This window comes from Salmo salar, chromosome ssa07 (assembly GCF_905237065.1).
Source record: "Salmo salar chromosome ssa07, Ssal_v3.1, whole genome shotgun sequence".
NCBI lineage: Eukaryota > Metazoa > Chordata > Actinopteri > Salmoniformes > Salmonidae > Salmo > Salmo salar.
Genome location: NC_059448.1, coordinates 49,292,920 through 49,317,244, shown reverse-complemented (window position 1 = coordinate 49,317,244; position 24,325 = coordinate 49,292,920). Strand labels below are relative to the sequence as shown.

General features: G+C 41.6%; 1 protein-coding gene across 2 annotated transcripts; it reads left to right on the top strand.

Annotated features, from left to right (window-relative positions):
• The first annotated feature begins 4,729 nt into the window (after positions 1-4,729).
• LOC106609517 (sodium-coupled neutral amino acid transporter 2) lies at positions 4,730-16,113 on the top strand. 2 transcript variants are annotated; one of them, XM_014208428.2, is made up of 15 exons: positions 4,730-5,045; positions 6,248-6,373; positions 6,557-6,638; positions 6,749-6,864; positions 9,984-10,150; positions 10,540-10,615; positions 11,243-11,325; positions 11,623-11,681; positions 12,197-12,370; positions 12,546-12,625; positions 12,784-12,884; positions 13,414-13,538; positions 13,688-13,832; positions 13,942-14,039; positions 14,184-16,113. In XM_014208428.2, the coding sequence occupies exons 2-15, from the start codon at positions 6,249-6,251 to the stop codon at positions 14,286-14,288; spliced, it is 1,536 nt and encodes a 511-aa protein (XP_014063903.1). In that variant the 5' UTR covers positions 4,730-5,045; position 6,248; the 3' UTR covers positions 14,289-16,113. The 2 variants fall into 2 exon arrangements, with proteins under 2 accessions (XP_014063903.1, XP_014063902.1); XM_014208427.2 differs by lacking the exon at positions 4,730-5,045 and adding an exon at positions 6,017-6,078.
• The last annotated feature ends 8,212 nt before the right edge of the window (positions 16,114-24,325 follow it).

Below are 24,325 nucleotides of genomic sequence, written 5' to 3'. Positions count from 1 at the left end.
TTATCGTCTTTAATTTACTTTCAAAAGGCATCCAAATTGAAATATCCCCTACTTAGATGAACCTTCTCAGAATCTGAGTTTTGGGAAGGTGGATAAAGGATTGGAGTATGAAAATCCTTAATTTAAACCCAGGGAAAATGAAAAGTCTTTATAAAACAGAGAAGGAGGGGGCTCTCGTGCTAGCGAGCTATGTGCCAAGGTTAGGGATCGGACTTCCAAGCCAGTTAGTGTGTGTACGTGTGTAGAGAGGGGGGAAAGGGGGGGTGCAATGAATGAGTCGGATGCATTGAGAATAACTATTTATCTAGTATCCTTGTGGATAAATGGGTTACATGATAACGAAATGGGCCCTCTGCCAAGACAATGGGGAAATGATCTTTGGCCTGGACATGGGGGTGACTGGTTCGAGGCTGTTCTACCCCTATTGGCTTCCATGAGGGTAACAAACACATTGCAACAAGTGGCATATAAATGATATGTCATTTTGCTCTGTGCGAATCAGGGGTTGGAACCAAAATGATTTCCCAATCGTTCTGAACAGAACCACATTTCTTCAAGTGCAGTCGCGAAAACCATCAAGCGCTATGATGAAACTGGCTCTCATGAGGACCGCCACAGAAAAGGAAGACCCAGAGTCACCTCTGCTGCAGAGTATAAGTTCATTAGAGTTACCAGCCTCAGAAATTACAGCCCAAATAAATGCTTCATAGAGTTCAAGTAACAGACACATCTCAACATCAACTGTTCAGAGGAGACTTCGTGAATCAGGCCTTCATGGTTGAATTGCTGCCAAGAAATCACTACTAAAGGACACCAATAATAAGAAGAGACTTGCTTGGGCCAAGAGACACAAGCAATGGACATTAGACCGGTGGAAATCTGTCCTTTGGTCTGATGAGTCCGAATTGGAGATTTTTGGTTCCAACCGGCGTATCTTTGTGAGACGCAGAGTAGGTGAACGTATGATCTCCGCATGTCAAATTAAATCAAATCAAACTTTATTTGTCACATGCGCCAAATACAACAAGTGTAGACTTTACCGTGAAATGCAGACTTACAAGCCCTTAACCAATAGTGCAGTTCAAGAAGAGTTAAGAAAATATTTACCAAGTAGACTAAAGTAAAAAGTAATAATAAAAAGTAACACAATAAGAATAACAATAACGAGGCTTAATACAGGGGGCATGTGTGGTTCCTACCATTAAGCATGGAGGAGGAGGTGTGATGGTGTGGGTGTGCTTTGCTGTTGACATTGTTAGTGATTTATTTAGAATTCAAGGCACACATAACCAGCATGGCTACCACAGCATTCTGCAACAATACGCCATCCCATCTGGTTTGCGCTTTGTGGGACTATCATTTGTTTTTCAACAGGACGATGACCCAACACACTTCCAGGCTGTGTAAGGTCGATTTGACCAAGAAGGAGAGTGATGGAGTGCTACATCAGATGACCTGGCCTCCACAATCACCCGGCCCCAAACACAATTGAGATGGTTTGGGATGAGTTGGACCGTAGGGTGAAGGAAAAGCAGCCAACAAGTGCTCAGCATATGTGGGAACTCCTTCAAGACTGTTGGAAAAGCATTCCAGGTGAAGCTGGTTGAGAGAATGCCAAGAGTGTGCAAAGCTATCATCAAGGCAAAGCGTGGCTACTTTGAAGAATCTAAAATCTAAAATATATTTTGATTTGTTGAACACTTTTTTGGTTACTACATGATTCCATATGTGTATTTTCATAGTTTTGATGTATTCACTACTATTCTACAATGTAGAAAATAGTTTTAAAAGATAAAAAGCCTTGAATTAGTAGGTGTGTCCAAAACTTTTGACTGGTACTGTATATAGACATATATATAAACTCAGCCAAAAAAGAAATGTCCTCTCACTGTCAACTGCGTTTATTTTCAGCAAACTTAACATGTGAAAATATTTGTATGAACATAACAAGATTCAACAACTGACACATAAACTGACATGTGACTAACAGAAATGGGATAATGTGTCCCTGAGCAAAGGGGGTGGTCAAAATCAAAAGTAACAGTCAGTATCTGGTGTGGCCACCAGCTGCATTAAGTACTGCAGTGCATCTCCTCCTCATGGACTGCACCAGATTTTCCAGTACTTGCTGTGAGATGTTACCCCACTCTTCCACCAAGGCACCTGCAGGTTCCCAGACATTTCTAGGGGGAATGGCCCTAGTTCTCACCCTCCGATCCAACAGGTCCCAGACATGCTCAATGGGATTGAGATCCGGGCTCTACACTGGCCATGGCAGAACACTGACATTCCTGTCTTGCAGGGAATCACGCACAGAACGAGCAGTATGGCTGGTGGCATTGTCATGCTGGAGGGTCATGTCAGGTTGAGCCTGCAGGAAGGGTACCACATGAGGGAGGAGGTGTCTTCCCTGTAACGCACAGCGTTGAGATTGCCTGCAATGACAACAAGCTCAGTCCGATGATGCTGTGACACACCGCCCCAGACCATAATGGACCCTCCACCTCCAAATTGATCCCACTCCAGAGTACAGGCCTCGGTGTAACGCTCATTCCTTCGACGATAAACGCGAATCCGACTATCACCCCTGGTGAGACAAAACCTCAACCTGTCAGGGAAGAGTACTTTTTTCCAGTCCTGTCTGGTCCAACGACGGTGGGTTTGTGCCCATAGGCGACGTTGTTGCCGGTGATGTCTGGTGAGGACCTGCCTTACAACAGGCCTACAAGCCCTCAGTCCAGCCTCTCTCAGCCTATTGCGGACAGTCTGAGCACTGCTGGAAGGATTGTGTGTTCCTGGTGTAACTCGGGCAGTTGTTGTTGCCATCCTGTACCTGTCCTGCAGCCAATCAGCTGACAGTAGGCTATTGGTTTAGTAGCACACCACTGAACTAGAATGCTCAGCAGCATTTGAAGGAGGAAGAAATGCTTTAAGCTACTCATACAGGTATTTGGGACAGTAACAGGGTACACAGGTGATAAACCAAATGATTGTTTATACTAGATTGTCCTATAGAAATACATAATTGGATGCATTCCATCCAAATCCATAGACAGACATTGACAGCATTTAGGCTTCACACTCTCGTATATCAGTCAAAAGTTATGTTAATTTAAGATAATTTCCACTCCTGAGGTGCCTACCCCACGGCCTGTGTCTGGACGCGTCAGCTTAAATGATGTGTTAATGTAGCATGGGGCCATGGCGAGGCTGGGGAATCGGCCCAAATCCAGGCCCTGCTCCACTTTCCTGATCCGTCTTAGTTTGGCAGGGTCACTCTAAAGCCCCAAACAATGGCTCCCACAGACCTATACACAAACTAACTCATGTGTGACTGAGGGGAATAATGTGTGTGTGTGTGTTTGTGTGTGTGTAGTGTGTACATCTGTGTTGCTACATTTTGGTCTATAGGCTGGGAGGCTGTTCATACCTACACAGGGTTAGTATGTTTTATATTGTATACCGTTCTACTATCACATGGAAATGAACCTGGCACGAATAGTGGACGTTGTAGACGAGTGGCCCTTTTACAGTAATATCTCCTGAATCAGCAACTAACCCTAACCACTGAGGTCAAACTGGTCTCATACCACTAAACAACATTAACTTTGTTCATCTGCAAACTTGTTCTCAGAGATCCTTATTTTCTAAAAGTGCCATTGGTTCATTCGTACTTGTGTCACAAATTCACGAAGCCAAAGTAAAGACCAGAAGGCTCGACATAAAGACTGCTGCTAATATGGTTGCATAATGAATGGAAAAGGGGTCTCTGTTACGAAACGGTGTGATTTCACCTCAATGTCAGACACCCCAGTTGAATCAATCTAAAATGTGTAGCATACTGAGAAACATTGACCCTGCTACGGACAATAATAAAGTGATAGCCTAATACATGTGTAATAGCCTAACATGTATGGGCTACAATGAAGAAACAGCTGTGTTTGTGTGTGTGATAACCATAACAGATAACCATGACAGAGAGACAGAGCCTGTGTGTGTAGTAGGGGGTAGCTTAGTTTGTTTAGAAAAAATGTGTAAACATAACTTTAACAGCATGGGTGAAAGAACCCGCGCGTTGCTTAGACTCGCAAAGGAGCAGAGTGTGAACCTAAAGCCGATGTGTGGGAGTCACTTCATGACAAGGGGATTGGGATGACACGGATTCCTGGCGCGCTCACTGAACCGTCGTCACATGATTCGTTTGCGTACATTAATCTTCTTGATACTGGGAGGTCTTCTTTGAAGCTTTAGTCGCATTTTAAATTCTACTGTCACACAACCTCGTGCTTTCTCATCAGTTCATCGTCTCGTCAATTTCATGTCCGGGAAGCAAGTAAAAAACTGTCCAGAAAAGGAGCCATGGCTTAATTATCGGGGTCGTTAAGCCAAAGGAATGTAGGGCTAGCCTACTATTGGCTATAGTTTAAAGTATAGACTATTGGCTAGGCTATTTATTGTCTTCTCGGTGCAACACACAACAAAAAACTAACGAGGACACAGTGATCCAAATACATGATCTGAATTCAACTTTTTCCATGAGCAGAAATCAAGATAGTCGAATGCACATTGTGAAGGGCATTCAGAACCACCCCCTTTACTGGACCGTGTGTTTGTACACAAACCGAATCATTCATTCTGGTGTGTGTAAAGTCTATGCCTGTCGCCAAGACAAAAAGCCCCTCCCCTTCCTCCTCGGGCTGATGCAACGCTGGATAGATATAAAGGTGCAGCTAAACCCCACCTAGTTTAGAACAACGTAAATTCAAGTTGCGTATCACATCATTGGCAATTTGATTTATATAACAGCTTAAAATTGAGCTTTTAAGCTATTATTATACAATCGTGTCCACATTGTAAGTTATTTTCCTATTTAATTGGGACAATTGAATTGTATCTTAAGTACATTTATTGTTACTGAATAAAACTTCAAGGATAAATACTTTGTAGTAGGATATTGGAGACATTCAACCGTGAAGGAATTGTTTCAAAATAAAATTGAAAAGGATCGCCACTTTTTCATAGGGATTTTATTCGTTTTCTCAAAGGTAAGATTCTGTCTGCGCCGCATCTTTTACTGTCTTCCGGGAAATATGCTGGGTTACCGGGTGTAGGCTAATTATCTTGTAATTCTCTTGCTATAAATTGTAATTTACAATTCTATAGGCCTAGTAAATGGATGTATTGTTAATAATTAAGTCTATTCCATTGAAAATATGTAAAATGTTAGCCTATATATTGTGTGTTGAAATAGCGGGCCGATGTATTTAATCTCTTGCAGGTTATTTCCCTAGTCAATTAGCCACGATCAATTAGGCGCAAAGATCAGATTTATTAGGTTATAGATGTTTTATTTCTATATTCGTTATAATATTTATGATGCTATGCTATAGGCCTAGGCTACACAGCGCAATGGGCCAGACTCACAAGGAAATAAATAAATAGTACTGACGCTGTAGGCTAGTGGGCTATATTATTTACAGAGGAATGTCGGGGCGGTAACCAAGAAAGGAATGTAATGGATTTGATGGTTGAGTCTTTTCCCTTATTTGGCATATTTGTAAATAAGACATCAATGTCCAAGAAATGATGCAACCCAAATTAATGCCTGTAGGCTACAGCTGAGGATATCTAAAACAGATATAGGACTACAGCTCTGCGCAAAATGGTGCCATGCCCATAATAGACAAGCACGTGCCTTTGTTTCCATCAGTCAGTCATGGAAGAAATCTTAGTAAATGGAGCCCAAAATCAAATGATTTAACAGTCCCATGCCTAAAATGTTATAGATTAGTCTGTGCTCTATCATTTAAAACCCTAAACTTATAACATGATCTCACATTCTGTTTGAATAAACGGGATTTGTTAGTTACATATATCGGCCTATTATAATGTCATTCTTATTTAACACGTTGAAATTGGAGATGAAAAGACTTGCGCAATGCTTTTGTCATTCATATTGGGTATGTGACGCTGCGCTGATGTGGATAGACGCGGATGCCGGGCGGCTGGTATTTTTCCACTGGCTCCTGGGATGGGTCAACCCCCCTTCGTCTGGTCACATGACTTCAGATTTATGAGGTAGCTGCAGCGCAATGAGTAGCCTAGTCTCTCCCATTCCAATATTGATTATTCAACGTCCCTGGTAGAACTCACGGTCCTATGACAGAAGAGAGTTGGAATGGCGCAGGCAAGAAGTTCGCAAATAAACACAAATTGATTCAATGTTTTCCGTTTGTTTATTTTATAGCATGAAACAGGCATCTGCAAAGACAGAGATGAGCCGCTTCAACATTTCCCCGGATGAGGATAGCAGTATCAGTTCCAATAGTCATGAATACAGTTCCTGTCCAACCAAGAAGGTTCCTATTGACAGGTGAGGCACTGCAGCCTGCTGGGTCTGAAGATGCTCTGCAGTAGACTTATGCCTGTGTTTCTAACCGCAGAAATGTCATCAACTTGCTTATTTTTGTAGAACTTGTATTATGTTTGTTTTAAAGGCTGAATTGGAATGGGATTAATCCATTAAATAAATGCTTTATGCATGTTTGATTTCCAGTCAATATCCCGATATGGATGCGGAGAGTCAAAACTTCCTTCCAGACTACCACCTGGACAAGAAGAAGTATGAAACGGATTATGTAAGTGCTGTCCTGATAACATATAGGCTACCAATTTGAGGCTTATGGTTTACTGTGCATTTATTTTAGTTTTTTTTCTAACTGGGTATATTTGACTTTATTCTCAACAGCATCCAGGCACCGCCTCTTTTGGGATGTCAGTCTTCAACCTGGGCAATGCTATTATGGGCAGTGGCATCCTTGGTCTCTCCTATGCCATGGCCAACACTGGCATTGCTCTCTTTGTGTGAGTACTGTTCTAGTGTTCCTGTATGCCAGTGTCAGACTTGGGTTTCAATGAAATCAATTGCAGATGATTTCTACATCTGCTTTGCTTGCTGTTTGGGGTTTTAGGCTGGGTTTCTGTATAAGCACTTAGTGACAGCTGCTGATGTAAAAAGGGCTTTATAAATACATTTGATTAATGAAGGAAAACTGCACTGCGGGTTCAATCAGAATGATCACACTGTGTCATCCAATGGCAATGTCCGCAGCTTGCAAGGTGTGACGAAGAGCTAGTGGTGTCTGTTTTAAAGTGGTTGACACCAATGATATATTCCAGGATTGCTGATGCTATGTATTGGCCAGTGAGAGGCTTTGAAGCCACCGGTCGGCCATATTGGCAGTCCCCAGAAGGAGTAGTCCTCCATAGGAATGAATGGAATTCTATAGTATTTCAATACAATTTTTCAAGGACAAAATTACATGTATTTTAAGTATTTTGTTGTCGTGGGGACGGTAACATTAGTACTTTAAAAAATATATACTTTAAATAATTCATTTTTTCATTTTTTTTATGTTTAGCTCACATTTCAATTATGCATTTAGTTGTCAGTACACTAATAAATGTGGCAAAAACAAATGTATACACTAATACATTTTTATTTTATAGCTTCCAAAATATTTTTTACAATGGTGGAGGGTGGTGCCAAGATGAAGGCGCAGCGGCTTCAAAACAGCACTCCCTGTCAGTCGAACTAGTTTATATATAAATAATTGGAATGAAAATACACATCCACAATTGAAATGGGGCTCAGCTTTATGAATCTGGGAAGTAGGTAGTAGGAATTAGGAGTGGCAGGTAACCTAGCGGTTAAGCGGGTTTGGCCAATAACCCAAAGTGTGCTTGTTCGAATCCCTGGGTGAAAAATCTGTCGATGTGCTCTTGAGGAAGACACTTAACCCTAATTGCTCCTGTAAGTTGCTTTGGATAAGAGCGTCTGCTAAATAACTAAAATCTAAGTCAACATCACATTGACTAGAATGCAATATAGAATATCACTGTATGTTGCTAGTGTGGAAGATAGTTTGTGGAAGTCTCTGAGTCTGAATGCACTCAGTCATATCAGAGGCAATACAGCACATTCTAAACTTAGCAGTGTGATATACCACCAGGTAGAGCACAACAAGGTCACACATCTCAATATCTACCAATATGAGGCATAGATACTGTGCATACAACCTGAGCACAGCATTTATCCAGTCTACTGGAGATGTGTCCTTGTCTAAGACAGGGCATTGGATAACCCTGAAGGGAGTTGGAGTAAGCTGGTGAGACAGCCTACAGAGATCAAAGCTTATGCTACCGCAGGGCACAGTAGCTAGTAGCCACGCAGGCCAGTGTTTACGAACAGTGGGTGTACGAGTGTGAGCGCTGGGGTTGGGTGTGTGGCACACTAGCATCAGGGCCTTTCATGTGGGCCAGTCATACAGAGCCAGGGGGAAGCAGCGCTAATCTTTCTGCAAAGGGGCCAGAGTTATATAAAGGGTAAGGTACGGGAAACGGGCCTCCCATGAGATCATTCCAGTAGACTCTTCTTCTCGCCATTACACTCATTACACATCATTTCAAACAACGTTTAACCTAAATCCAATGACATGGTGTCATTTTTTGTTGATTTCACGTTAGTTGACAAATCAACCAAATGTAAATCAAAACTAGATGTTGAAATGACTTCTGTGCCATGTGGGTTGCCAGTTTGAAGGGCCACTTGCACCAATAGCTTATGAATATGAATTATGAATATAATACCTCTGATTATTTGTGTAGCATTGTGAAGTAGGAGAAATTCTGTAAAATATATAAACCATACTGAAAAAAACTTAGGCACTCAATGCAAAACCTTTATTGATTTGGCTTATGCATTTCCGCAACATACCTTCTTCAGGGTATACAAGCTTTTGTGTATTTTCACAAAGGCCTCAGTTTAAAAAAATCTTTGTTTGCAAAAGGTTTCTACACCATGGGACTTGCGAACACTTCACCGTTGGGTAGATTCAGTATTTACAGAGTGAAAACAATTACCTTAGGGTCATCTAAGGTATATTTGATGAGTCAGTGAAGTGCATATGACGTGATAAGATGTAGACTAAAACTATTATGGGCAGAAATGTAAATGGTGACAAGTAAATCTTGGCCATGATCTGTTATAATCTCCACCCAGCACAGCCAGAAGAGGACTGGCCATCCCTCATAGACTGGTTTCTTCCTAGGTTCTGGCCTTTCTAGGGAGTTTTTCCTAGCCATAGTGCTTCTACACCTGCATTGCTTGCTGTTTGGGGTTTTAGGCTGGGTTTCTGTACAGCACTCTGAGATATCAGCTAATGTAAGAAGGGCTTTATAAAAACATTTAATTTGATTTGAAGTAGCCAAGTCGACAGAGCTGTGCTCGGATATAGTCAAGTAATCGTCTCTATACCACTGTGTTGTGGTTCTGAAGTTGTGTGAGTGAAAGGATTTGCACAAGGCCTTCATAATGTGAACCTAGCTCATATCGCTTAGAGATAATGTTTCTCAGTGGCACAATTGCTACTATTAATACAGTGAGTCAGTGTTAGCTCTGCACAGCTTGGCTGCTAGATAGAATATCCTGATCTGGAGCTCATTGTCCAATCACATCCCTGTATCTGGATTGTGCATAGCTGTGTTGCATCAAAGCTGTCCCCATGACAAGGTCTTTGCAGATCAGCTCACAGACAGAACCTATTGATCCCTGTGTTTTGGGTGCTACTGTACAGTAGAGAAGGTCACTTCCTCAGCCTCAACATGGTCAACATGAGATGTGTCCTTGCGATGGTCAGAACACATTTTCCATGTGAATTTAAGCCCTGTGTTGACCTTTGGTGTGGTTTGTCTCCACTTTCAGATGGAACCATCGGGAGATCAAGTCAAAATAATATGTTTGAATTGGGACTGGTGAAATGCACCGAACGGAAACAAAGCTTGTACTTATCCAATGTGCACTTATCAGTAGTCAACCGTGTTACTGGGTGTCCGTGTGGTTAATGCCAGTCGATAATAGTCCAGGTCTTGCAGGCCTGTATCCGTACCTTACTCATGATACAATGTTCCTCTTCTCTCCACAGAATTCTCCTGGTGGCTGTGTCCATCTTCTCCCTGTACTCTGTGCACTTGCTTCTAAAGACAGCCAATGAAGGAGGGTCGCTGGTCTATGAACAGCTGGGTTACAAGGCCTTCGGCATGCCTGGGAAACTGGCTGCATCCATCTCCATCACCATGCAGAACATCGGAGGTGAGAACTAAGGACACTTCAATGGTCATTCAGGAAGACAGATCAAAGTCGGGGAGACAGTCTCATTGATCCACTAGGAGTTGACTATGTGGAAAAAAGTCCAAAGTCTAAATGTCAGTGATGTCACACATAGAAAAGGAAGAGCAGCCCCTTTCCCATAAACCAAATGGTTCTGTAAATGTTTACAATAAATATTTGCAAGGGTACTAGACTTTCCAATGGAACAAACATCCCTTCTGCGAACCAATAGGCCTATTCATCCTTGGTTAGTGCTACTCGAACATTCTCAGAGATGTCTGTTTTGGAACAAAATAAGGCATGTTTTGATGCAAAGTCACTGATTCACAATATGACTTTGACTAACCGTGACTTTGCTTTTACCTTTGCAGCCATGTCCAGCTATCTCTACATTGTGAAGTACGAGCTGCCGATCGTTATCCAAGCCTTCATGGGAGCTAACAACGGGTAAGCAGTTTTGTCTCTAGATTCTGTGTGACCGTTGGGGGGGTGTGTGTGTGTGTGTGTGTTTTAGTCTGCAGTTTGGTTTGACAAATGGCCCATGGTTGTTTTTGAGCGGTCGACCCTCGAGGTGAAGTAGTGACTTTGGTGTCATTCAAAATGGCGACGGGTTGTTTTTGAGTGCTGCGCTGGGAAGATGTGAAGAGGCCTCTTTGTCCCTCTCAGCAGAGAGGAGGGAGGAGGGACGGTGTGTTGTCGGCGGCCGTTCAAAGGGTCCTTTTAGAAGAGCCAGTGCCGCACCGAGACAGACCTCTGGATGAGCTCATTCAGACCAACCAACTGGCCCATCAAACATTCATGTAGTGTTGCCAGCATGTAGCTAGACCACCCTAAGAGCAGGCTGCTATTTATTTGTGCATTGCAGACATTCTGCCATGTTTGTATTTTACAACAACAGTCAAACGAGAAACGAACGCTACAATAGCTTTGATATAGGTCATATTTTTTGACAAAAACTAGATAAATGTTGGGATACGAATGTGTGTGGGTGGGTGTAACTGTGTTATTATATGAAACTGTGTGGTGATGTGTGTACAGTGTATGACGTGTTCTTGTCTCTCCTGTACGTTCCAGAGAGTGGTATGTGAACGGGGACTATCTTGTGATCTTGGTGTCAGTTATCATCATCCTGCCACTCTCACTTCTCAGGAACCTCGGTAAGACACAATAGTGTGTGTGTGTGTGTAAAATGTTGTGAAAGGACAGGGGATGGTGACGCACTGTGGAAGCGTAGGTGTGTAGTAGAGGCCAGAACAGTTTGTTTACATTAGATTCCTTTTTGACTGATAAAGTTCATATATTGCCTTAGAAGAGTACATTCTTATTCATTGTAATATAGTTTTAATATGTTATAACGGATATTACACAGTTGTTAGTATATTTCCTATCTTAGATTTCCACAGTATATGAAGTACTCAATAGTTTTTTTTTCTCTCTCTGTTACTTTACTTCAGGTTACCTTGGTTACACAAGTGGTTTCTCCCTGCTTTGCATGGTGTTCTTCCTGATTGTGGTGAGTCAACATCCTAAACTAATCTGCTGTTATGGTCTTTACAGTTCAGGTTATTGTAGTGAATGGCTCACCAAAGATATGATATCTTCATTTTATCACTCTGTTGTCGAAGATAATGTTCCTGCACAGTAGGAAATGCAAATTGTAGTGTATTTAAGGATTAAAGCGGCTTCTAAAGTTAGTAATTTCCACTTTAATACTGTCAATCTTGATTTATCCTAACTAAAATGTATCAACCACATTTCCATTAATTATAATCCATACAATAATTCACATTTCCTGTCGCTGCAGGACTATTTTCCTGCAGTGAGAAACTGGTCAAATTAAGATAGAACACCTGAATAACTGTGACACATTGGTTTACAATTCTGACCTGCTCACACTAGCCGGACCATGAGCAAGCATTCTAAAAGTAATTAGTTTTAATCTGTAGTAGTTATAATATTAGCAATGTATGTAGCCAATACTCTGTACCTTTTGTATGGGAGTCTAAATGGGCTTGGTTTCTTTTCCAGGTGATCTATAAGAAGTTCCAGATCCCGTGCCCTTACATCCCTGACATGGACGTGATACTGAACGAGACGGTTAGCAAGGTCCTGAACAACACGGTGGGTTTCCTCAACACCACCACCGCCGTCGTCTACAACGAGGACGTCTGCACACCCAAATACTTTGTCTTCAACTCTCAGGTGAGAAATGGACAGATATGTTGAGTGGTAAATGGATAAATAGAAAGAGAACTACTTAATGAATGTCCAAGTGCTTTCGTACCTGTATTTGTTTTCTGCTGTTGTGTGATCTGTTTTTTTTTGTCTGTGTGCATGTGTCAAATGTCTAACGGTCTTGTCTAACGCTCTCCTTCAGACTGTGTATGCTGTTCCTATCCTGACGTTCGCCTTCGTCTGCCACCCCGCCGTCCTGCCCATGTACGAGGAGCTTAAAGAGTGAGTCTATTGCGTTTTACCCAGCTGCCATGTTGTCAAGGCTTCACACACAAGTGCACAAACACACACACACACAGTTTATAGCTGTAGAACTTGTGAAGGAAGACAGAGAAAAGAACATTGGTTCTGTGTTGTCTAAACCTCCTCTTCTTTCCCAGTCGTTCCCGTAGAAAGATGCAGGGCGTGGCCAACGTGTCTTTCCTGGCCATGTTCATCATGTACCTGCTGGCTGCTCTCTTCGGATATCTGACCTTCAACGGTAAGCCACCCACGCCCCCCTTAGAAACACATTCATCCTTTTTTTTATCAGTTGGATACAAAACTAGTTTGAGCAGGAAACAGTCCGTTTTGGGCTCATACAACCAGTTGTTATGCAAGTACTGTCCCCCATGAGAAAACAAGACACAGAATCAGCTGTCCAATACACCAATGATCCTGTATATTTGCTATGGCAAGGACATCGCGCAACCTTGAATAATCTAAACTGTATTACAATTGATCTCTCTCAATCTCAGTTTGATTTGGCTGGACATGTAACAGGCAGGTTCCAAAGACATTTCTGAACGAACACCAATAACACAGCAAAATGAGTGAATGTTGACCGTACGGGTTATTATAGAGCATTGCTGACCAGGGTTCGATACCCAGTTGGTCACACATGGGCCCTATGTCTGAATATCTGAAAGGTGTGGACTCATCAGCCTAAGGGAAATGAATTGAATATGTGGCTTTATAAGTGAGAAGGAAACAAGCATAAATTAAATGACCATATTGGATTGGCTTTACAGTGCATGTGGAGCCCGAACTTCTGCACACCTACTCCAAGGTCTACAAGTCTGACGTGATCCTACTCATCGTTCGTCTGGCCGTGCTGACAGCTGTCACCCTGACTGTCCCTGTGGTGCTGTTTCCCGTAAGCCCCACATCTATCTGTCTGGCTGGCAGCCTGTCTGTCCATCCAGCTGTCCTTCTATCCATCCATCCAAAACTTGCGAGCATTGTCAAGTTCGGCATTGCCACAATGTTGACCATGGTCCCCCGTCTCTGTCTGTCTCTTCGTAGATCCGCACGTCGGTCAACCAGCTGCTGTGTGCCTCCAAGGAGTTCAGCTGGATCCGCCACACCATCATCACCGTGGTTCTGCTGGCCTGCACAAACTGTCTGGTCATCTTCGTCCCCACCATCAGAGACATCTTCGGCTTCATCGGTGAGTGAATGTGTTCAGTTGGTCAGGTGCAGTTCACAGAATCTAGAAATTGTAATAGAGAAAGAAAAGAGGTGAACATCCCCACTGAGCCTGTCATCTTCCTCCTCAGGTGCATCTGCGGCAGCCATGTTGATCTTCATCCTGCCCTCGGCCTTCTATATCAAACTGGTCAAGAAGGAGCCCATGAAGTCTGTGCAGAAAATCGGGGTAAGAAACCATCCCGCTCCTTTTTGGTCCATGAATTGATGTGTTTGTGGGTGTTGTGGTCTGTGACTCCTGGCAAGGAGCATCAATCAGTGGGGAAGAAAGCCTTGTTGTGCTAAGCCCGACCGTCTCGTCCTCCCTCTCCAGGCATCCATCTTCCTGTGCAGTGGTTTCTTCGTCATGATCGGCAGCTTGACCCTCATCACCCTTGACTGGATCAACAACGCCTCACAAGCCTCCGACGGACACTAGGATACCTCATCCACCGGGGGGGGCACCACACCATCCGCAGCTCAGCCGCTAAACATCTGACCGCTTAGACTGCTACCCAAGAAGAAGAAAAGGACCTCACATACAACAATGTTCGGCTTTGAACTCTAAGCAAGAGACTATACCATTCCAATGAGAATGTACTGAACTTTGTACAGTATGCAGTTAAGCCACACAGGTGGTGAGTTTTATTTTTTCCTTTCGTTGTGCTTTCTTTGTTTCGTTTCGTTTCCGTTTTGGATGTTTTCTCTTTTTTTTTGTGATTCTGGTACAGTTGAAACTTTTGATGGTGCCTCAAACAGGGATGGTGTAGTTGTAGAGTTCCAATGCAGCTCATATTCAGGTACTGCGTGTGAGCTCAGCTTTTTTGGCACGGCGACAACTTTTCTCAACCAGGGCCACACGCAACCGCGGACATCCTGGGATCCCAGAACTCATTAGAGGTGAAGAACATGACAGCAGACTCTACTCGACGTGAATAATTTAGCGTTAAACTTCTTCTTTTTTAAAACATTGCCAAAAAAGGTATTTGTAATATGTGTTTATATATTTAAAAAGCACTTAATGTTCAGCACACTCGTGAGGAAATTGTCTGTTCACGGACTACTAGACCGCTTATCAGTATTTGTACCAAGGCTGTGTGACCTAGCTAGTGGTGTCGGCTTAACTTGTAAAATGCTTAGTATGAATCAACGAAACCTGCCTTCTCAAAACCCCACACTGGAAGTTGCAAAAGATCTCTTAGGAGAAATCTCTTTTAAAGAAATGTATTACACATTATAATGTATTGAAGACCTTGTTCAAATGTAATACAGCGATGACACTACTGCTTGTAGATGGGGCATGCTCCCTGTCAAATCCCCCGGATGCTAAGGGTAGGGGGACGTTACACTTTTTTTCTTTAAGGAAGAATATCTTGAATTTGACCACATGCGTGGTTGTAATGTACCTGTTTACCTTGCAAAAATAGTTGGTTTTCTGACTGTTTTGAGACCGCACATAACCAAACGTCACATCAACGTTACATAATGGCTTCCATGCAGAACTGAGGGAAGGCGGAGGAATGTCGTGTGAGCTGCTCAGTGTATCTGTCAAAAATGTCCGTGTTTTTCTAACGGTTGGCAGCTTCTCCTTATTAAACATAACCGTAGTTACAAAAAAAACAACGAAATGATTGATAAGGATAGTGTAGAAGTCGGCTTGTCACAAACACGATGCGGGCGGCTCACTGCTTCCAATGTTAACCTCACACATCATCCAAACTGTTATTGTCCTGCGATTATTTATGGAAGAACATGAAATCAATGTAATTTTATCTATTTTACTATATTTATATATTGTACATATATGTGTATATATCTATGAGTTGAACTACTGTATATATGCTCTGTTTTGTTTAACCTTCTATTGGCATTTCACTAAAACTAGAGCTGTAAAAATTGCTGGTGAATTTGGTCTTTATCAATTTACCCCCCTATGATTAAGTATGGAGCTGTTCACTTTCATTTCTGGAACCATAGTGAGAGAGTTTTCCCTCTTCCACTTGCTGTAATTCTGAAAGACCATGTTTAAAGTGGAACCTACCAAAGCATAGTGGCAGTGGTCTTTGTGTAACACATTTCACACTTGTTCTATTTGTGACCCTGATAACCTGTTCTCACATGCACATATTGGTTAGAGAGTATGTGAGCCATCTCTTGACCTCAGGAGCAAAGAGGGCATCGCCCACCAGTGTTACACTCTTGTTTCAATGAAACACTATGTACATCATGTAATTATTGTCAAAATAAAGTCAAAGATAATCCCACACATTGTCGGGTCTTTATTGTGTCAGTTGTATTTTGCAGACCAGCTGATTGTGGTGTGGTTTTGCAGGGAGCCCACCATAAGCCAGGAACGTGATGGCAACTCCTGAGACAAAGAACTGGAACCCCTTCAATTTTGATTAATAAACTGCACAAAAACACAATTTCAGGAGAGAATATTACATTGTCTAAATATTGTGGTGGGAAATGATGCATTTTTCAAATGTTGGCATGAATGAGATATATAGTCCAGAATCATAAGTCCACAAGTGTTTGGCCAGTGAAGTATTACTCCAGCAATTTGAGATCAAATGATGAATATAAGGAGACAGGAGGACACAGCCTTATTCTAGACATGATGTTAAAGTAGTGCTGTTGATTGGATTTGAACAGCCAAAGATGTATAAGACATATCTTTACTCTGCCTTGCTGAAATAAATAAAAGCACAACTCAATGGACCGAACCATGCAAATGGCCTCATTAACCACGTTTCCATCCACCCTATGAAAAACAAATCACGACAGCTGTGATGAAACAGGAACTTTCGCTGCAATTTTATAAATGTTGAGAGATCATTTGTTCATTCGATATGGTGGAATCTTTGTGCGTTTACATTCAATTATGCGAGAAAAGGCAGTGGAAACGACTTTACGCGCAAATATTGATGTAGTAACAATCATTCACTGAACTCTAAACCTCAACTAAATCTTGTAATGAATAATGTTGAAATTTAGCAAGTTAAGGAGACTTAACTGCTTGGTGTAACCCAGGAGGGTAAACTGTCATGGTCAAAACATAGTATAACGACCCTGGGTTTATAACCGCGGAAATCGACTCTGCCGCTCGAGTATGCTTTTGCGGCACAGTCGATAGCGCGCCGGACTTCGGGCTTGAAGGTCGAGGGTTCGAGACCTGCCCCCTGCTGTTTCATTACATTGGTGTCAGAAGTGATCGGACCTTGCATCCACGACAGTGCGTGTGCTTGGCCGGTGAGAGCGTTCCTGTAAGACGTTGAGTCGCAAGCTAGCGCGAGGACGCGCTCTTTGAAAGGAGGGAGTAGTGTAACGACCCTGGGTTTATAACCGCGGAAATCGCCTCTGCCGCTTGAGCATGTTTTTGCGGCACAGTCGATAGCGCGCCGGACTTCGGGCTTGAAGGTCGAGGGTTCAAGACCTGCTCCCTGGCTGCTGTTTCATTACAATATTGATGCAACGATAGCTAAAATGGGAAGAGGTCTGTCCGTATTAAAGCGCTGCTCTGCTTTCTTGACACCACTATCAACAAAACAAGTCCTACAGGCCCTAGTTTGGTCATACCTGGACTACTGTCCAGTCATATGGTCAAGTGCCACAAGAGGGCCATAGGCAAATTACAATTGGCCCACAACAGAGCAGCACTGCTGGCCCTTAAATGTACACAGAGAGCTAACATTAGTAATATGCATGTCAATCTCTCCTGGCTCAAAATAGAGAAGAGATTGACTTCATCGCTTGTATTTGTGAGAAGTATTGACATGTTGAATGCACTGAGCTGTCTTTTTAAATGACTAGCACACAGCTCAGTCACCCATGCATACCCCACTAGACATGCCACCAGAGGCCTCTTCACAGTCCCCAAGGCCAGAACAGACTATGGGAAACGCACAGTGCTACATAGAGCCATGACTAACTACATGGAACTCTATTCCACATCAAGTAACTCATACAAGCAGTATAATCTGATTTTACAAAAATCTGATTAAACTACACCTTATGGAACAGCGTGGACTGTGAAGAGCCACACACGCACAGGCACAGACACAGGCATATACACACGCATATACACACACACGCTAACACAAGTACTCTACACACATTACATATGGATTGTGTATTGTAGATATGTTGTAGAAGTGTGTGTGTATTAATGTGTGTATATATAAATTCCATTAATATTGCTGCAGCAGCAAATGGGTATGCAAAATAAAATACAAATATTGAAATCAACTTGGAGTCACGCAATGACATGTGTAGTCATCCCGTTATGAAATAAATTATGATGAACTTCACAGGGTGGTGAAAGTGCACGGACCGGTATGGGTTTGACGCTCCTTTCCAATAAATATCGAGAGTCTTGTTCTGCTGACATGATGAACGATGCTTGACAGCCGTTTGACAAATACAAATATTCTCGCGTTTATAACAATCTCATCATGTATTGTAGACTAACCTACCTGCTGAACCTACCCGCACAGTATCTGCGAGCTGTTTAGCGAAAGGGCAAGTGCCAAGACCAGACAAGGCACATTTGCTATTTAACGCAACACTTTTTGTGTAAAAACTATTGGTAGAGGTGAAAATGGAAAGAAACACATTGAACATTACATTTTTATTCGGTACATGAAAACGTAAGCAAAAAAATACATTTTGTGTGCGCTATGTCAACACGCACAGATTTTTATCAGCAAGGAATCCGTTTGGTGGAAACACCACGGGTGGGAAAATCGCATATATTATTTATGCATATTTTTAGAATATTCCATGAAAATCTGTCGCCAATTGGATGGAAACCTAGCTATTTGAAGTGATTTCTGCATATGAAACTAAATCACTGTGACAGTCAAGTGGGGTCATTTACCTTGAAATTTCATAATAACACAAAAAAACCAACCACAAGGCCATACGATCTAACCCATCCCTCTCCAACCGCCCTGTGGGTTGTCCCTGCCAGTGCGTTCCAGACACAGTATTTTATTTTGGGAGCCCTAAACCAGATTTGGTTGAGGGGCCTCCCACCTAACAGCAAAACATTTAGTGGCCCCCCTCGTGAGGGTGGAGAGTAATCTACACATTTTGCCATGGGGCAAATATAAAATAAATTCAGTTTTACAGCTAATTTCCTGCAATTCTACCCATTTTGCCATAGGGTGGAGTGATATTTTGGCAGTTTTAAAGCACATTTTCAGCAATTCTACACATTTAGTAATGACGTATGCCATGTTAATAAGATATCTGAGTGAGAATGACTAACTAATATCTCCTGGAGGTAGATATTCAGCCATGATTACTACAAGTTTAGATAGCTGGCTAACTACCAATAAAACATTTTTTTTGCTGACATGGCTAATTGAGTGACTGTCAGTAACTGGGTTTCCGTCCAATTGGCAACAGATTTTCATGCAAATCTTCTAAATCGGCATAAAAACAATATGTGCATTTTCCCATCAGAGATGTTTCCATCAAATTGACTTGCTGTAGATAAAATGCTGTGCGTGATGATGTATTGCACATCAAATACCTTTTGTGGTTAAATTCCCATGTACCAAATAAAAAATACAAGTTAAATGGGTTTCCATCACATTTTCAACTCTACTGTTTTCTCATTAAAAAAAACTCTTGGCACATGCGCACCAGGGAAAATCTGATAATGACACAAAATATATGTTTTTGTTTCAATTGTTAATAAACATATGTAAGACAGTTATATTGCAAATTATATTTTTCATATTATCGTAGAACACGCTCAGCACCATGAAAATGACTTAGAGACAGGAGTCATGGTTTAGTGACATATTTTAAATGTCATAATACAATTAAAGTATTATAGCTGTTTAGGGAATTACTTAAAATATGAACTAAATATTATAAATAATTTACAGGAAATAGCTGTCCTTCAATTTCATGTCACTGGTGTTACCCTTAATTAAAAAAAAACACCACTTTGAAAAAATAACAAATCCTTGCCAACTTTTTCCTGGGTCAAAGGTTCATTGGAGGCGGGGCTGTTTTAAGAGCACATGGTGAGTCTGCACTCTCTCTTCATATTAGCAATTTGATGATGTAAAGATTTAAAATAAAGGTTAAATAAAATTTTAAAAGCCTTCACTGGTGTTATACAGTTTATAGTATGGGGAAAGGAAATATGATTGAAATAATTGATCCAATCATATTATTAAGTGATTTATTTACAATTTAAGAAGTGTGGTTTGAGCTACTGTGGCCCCCATTTTAGATATGCCATCTTGTCAGCAGATTTGTCAATGGTGTTATGTCCCTGGTGTTACTACTGTTCCTGCTGGTAACACCAGTGACATGACATTAACACCAGTGACAATCAATCACACTGCTAACTTTTTATATCAACATAAGGTTTTATACAGGTTTTAAAAAGTAAGTGCTGCTGAAAAGCAAAGACTCTACAGAGAGCGCAGGGATGCTGCCCAGACCGCAGAGCAGCAGACATTAAAAAAACAACTTACTTATTTAAAGGATTTAGAGAGTCAAAAAAGAAAGAGAGTGAATGATCTCACAGAAAGAGGAACAAGACTAGCGAAAGTAATGACGGGTAAGTCAGAAAAACACAGATGTTGAGAGCAGGAGAGAGAGACCGCTTCTTTTGCAGGGAAAACCCCTTTTTGGTGGTGACACCGCAGGGGAGAGACTGAGAAACTTGCCAGTGCAAGACTCCTGAGAACTTGCCGTTTATGATGGATAAAATGCACAAACTTGGTCTTTCACAGTCCAGCAACCTGGAGGAGATTGCAGATAGCACAGTTTGTAACAATTCAAAAGGCACATGTCAAGAATGTGAACACTCCACTGCACCACCGGCTAGACAGCAATCCAACTAAGATGTGGAGTGGGGGGGTTCACTAAAGTGGACAGCTGACCTCGGTCCACCACGGGAAAGACAAAGAATACAATGTCTTTCGATGAGGAGGTAAGAGACTCTGGCACTCAAATACAGTTGCATTATGTCAGTGAGGAAGAAGTGGAAAGTAAGGCACAGAATATTTATGGGGTAACCATACGAATGCACCAGGTTCTGAGTAATCACGCTTGGCATCCTAAAATACAGAGACATAAGTTGTCTCTGCCAAGCAGCGCAAAGCATGTGGGATTGCCCATGTTATGGACTCCAAGAAATCACTCTCCCGACAGTGCCAGGTAACGGCGATGTCTGGACAAGATAGAGCACAACAGAGCAAATGAAGAACAAGAGAAAGGTAGCTTAATCACTGTGAAGAAGGATATAGCCATAACTGAGGAAGAGCTGGTTATCTAGTTCCAGTATAGGCTCTTTAAATTTAGGAAACATCTGTTCAACATCTGATGACAGTACCACAGCTACCAGACCTTTAGAGAGAACCTGACCAATAACGGCCTGATCCATATAGATTTAAGTGAAAACTTCACAAGCAAGTATGCTTCAGAGATCCAGTCAGTTCACTTTGGGGGTTCATACAAGCAGGTGACGCTCCACACTGATGTCTTCTATGTGGCAGAGGAGTCCCAAATCTCCTTCTGCACCATCTCACCCAGCAGAAGGCTTGACCGTGCAGCCATATGGGCTCACCTGGACCCCATCCTGGACATGATAAGACAGCAGTAGCCTACCGTGCAACACTTCTTCAGTAATGGCCCTGCCACCCAATATAAACAGAAGGGCAACTTCTATATGGTTGGCACTGAACCTTTCAAGAAGGGTTTCCAGGGGAGTACGTGGAACTTTTATGAGGCCACTCACAGAAAGGGTGCTCTGGGTGGAGTGAGTGGTTCACTAAAGAGGACAGCTGACCTCTTGTTCCACCATGGGAAAGACATAAAGGATGCAATGTCTTTCGATCAGGAGGTAAGGGACTCCGGCACTCAAATTCAGATTTTATTTGAAATACAGTTGCATTATGTCAGTGAGGAAGAAGTGGAAAGTAAGGCACAGAAGATTTATGGGGTAACCATACAAATGCACCAGGTTCTGAGTAATCACGCCTGGCATCCTAAAATACAGAGACAAGTCATCTCTGCCAACCAGCGCAAAGCGTGTGGGATTGCCCATGTTATGGACTCCAAGAAATCACTCTCCCGACAGTGCCGGCTAATGGCCATGGTCTTTCACCTCCACATCTAACAGATGTCATCGACCCGGATACCTCAGCTCTATTTTGTCCAGATGTCATCGAGTCTCACCACACTGGACAGTGGTGCATTGTGAACCACGATGAACCACCATACCCTGCCGTTATACTGGAGGTCAAAGAACATAACGTCAAAGTTAAGTGCATGCACAGGAATGAAGTCAACAAGTTCTTCTGGCCAAGCCCAAGAGATGATATCAACTGGTATGGGGATGATCACATTGTGTGTCTGATGCCAAAGCCAATGCCAGTGAACAAAAGATCAGCTCAGATTGGCCACAGTATCTGGAAGTACTTAGAGGAGCACTTGAATGTGTGAAAGTGGCAGATGTGAACCGGCTCCCAGAGAAGAAGGCGTCAGTGGATAAAAAGCAAGGGAGACTGGCTCGGAGATGCTAACAGATGGATGTGATACAATAACATAAAGACAAACAAATCTCAAGTAAAAGTGAAGTTATGGGAAATAATTAGTACAGGAAATAGGCCTGTTCCATGAACATGTGTTACTGCGTACAATATGTTTATATCAGTGCTTTTGGGAAAACTTAGTCTTAGTTTACGTTCAACGTTGTGTTTCTATTGGTCTTGTGTTTCTACAGTTCTAATATACATATTTTATGTTTGTACGACAATGTGTTAGGAAATACATTTGAAGCAATAGGCTTCATCTTTTGGTCTTAATCTTTGACCAATAACATTATTGTATTGTTCATATAAAATCAACACGTTCTAAAATGATTTGTAATAAAAAAAATACTAAATTGATCAGATTTGTATGAAATAATTGTATGTCATTGGTTTCACATTGTGGATACTTGTGTTCTGGCATCAGAGTTGCCCATTTTCATAGAATATGTTTATCTGTATCTACCCAACTGCTGCTGCATTCATTAGTAAGCATTTTAAGGATATGATAATCTAATTTTGATGACTCAACCTCAATTAACACAAAACACGTGGTAGAGATATGAAAATGACACCATTTTTTATTTACTTAAAGTTAATTATTACAAATCTAAACAATGTATTAATATTAGCATTAACCTTTTCTGTCTGATTATATATGCAAATTAAAATGTGAAATTACATTCAGGAAAGCCTGAATTGTCATCTAAAATATAGGGAACACCAGTGACAAAAAGGCAGAACTAGCATTTTTTTATGTAATGTATTACAAATATTAAATGTAATTAAACAGGCATGTATGTTGATTTACAATGGTAAAGGGTTAACTATTATCTGACAAAGTTTTGTTTAAAAAAAAACGTGCTCTTCAAAATCCACCATTTCCGTAGAATCACCCATACAGCCTACATGAGATTATTATTACGATGGACAAAAGAGCGAGATTATTTTTATTTGTCAAACGGAAGCCAAAGATCGATCATCATGTCACAAGAATAAATCCCTCGATATTTACTGGAAAGGAGCATCAGTCATCACTTTGAAGTTTATCATAATTTATTCTAATCTGTAACTTTATTTCTTTCCCGATGAGTCCTAATGGGAGGACCATACATGTCATTGCGTGACTCCAAGTTTACTTCGATATAGTTACTACGCATATCAATATTTGCACATAAAAGCGTTCCCACCGACGTTTTCGCATAAATAATTTTACCAACACAAAAAGATCTCACCTTGTCCAGTGTATTTTTTGCCGACATTTGGAAAGTTTACCGAAAAATGTTGTTTCCATCAGGTCTGTCATGACATGTTTTAACACTCATGTACTTTACTCGCATAAAAAGTTTGGATGGAAACTTGGTGTGACTGTCATAAGAGAAAAACGGCTGATGCACAACCACATTTCGAAATTGCACCTGGCGTATTCTACAATTTTTACTAGATTGAGACCCCGACCTAAGCAACCGTTTATGTCGCTTATAACTGGAAAAGGCCCTGATTGCCAATGTTATGTTGATTGTCGTGTTAACTGTTAAAATCTTTTCTATGATAAAAAAAAAAAACCTGACGATGGTTTTGACAAGCTTGCCCTGCTGGTGAAACTAGTGAAGCACATTTTCAGGTTAACAAGCAGTGCATTCGACTGCTTTTGTGACACATTGGCAAGTGGGTCTTCATGACCATAACAAAAGAAGTCTGTCAGGTAAAATTGTGAAAAATGATGCCCTTTCAGTGTTAAGAGCTGTGTGAAAAGCACCTGAAATTTCAGTCTGTTTTGGTGGGATGGCATTTTGACCTGCTTGCCAATAACAGCTACCTTTCAGTTTTCCCCTCCCCACACAAACCTCTCACAGACAGTCCTAGTTAAATTCTTGATTGAGAAATTGCTCTTTGCCAAGAAGCTATTTACATA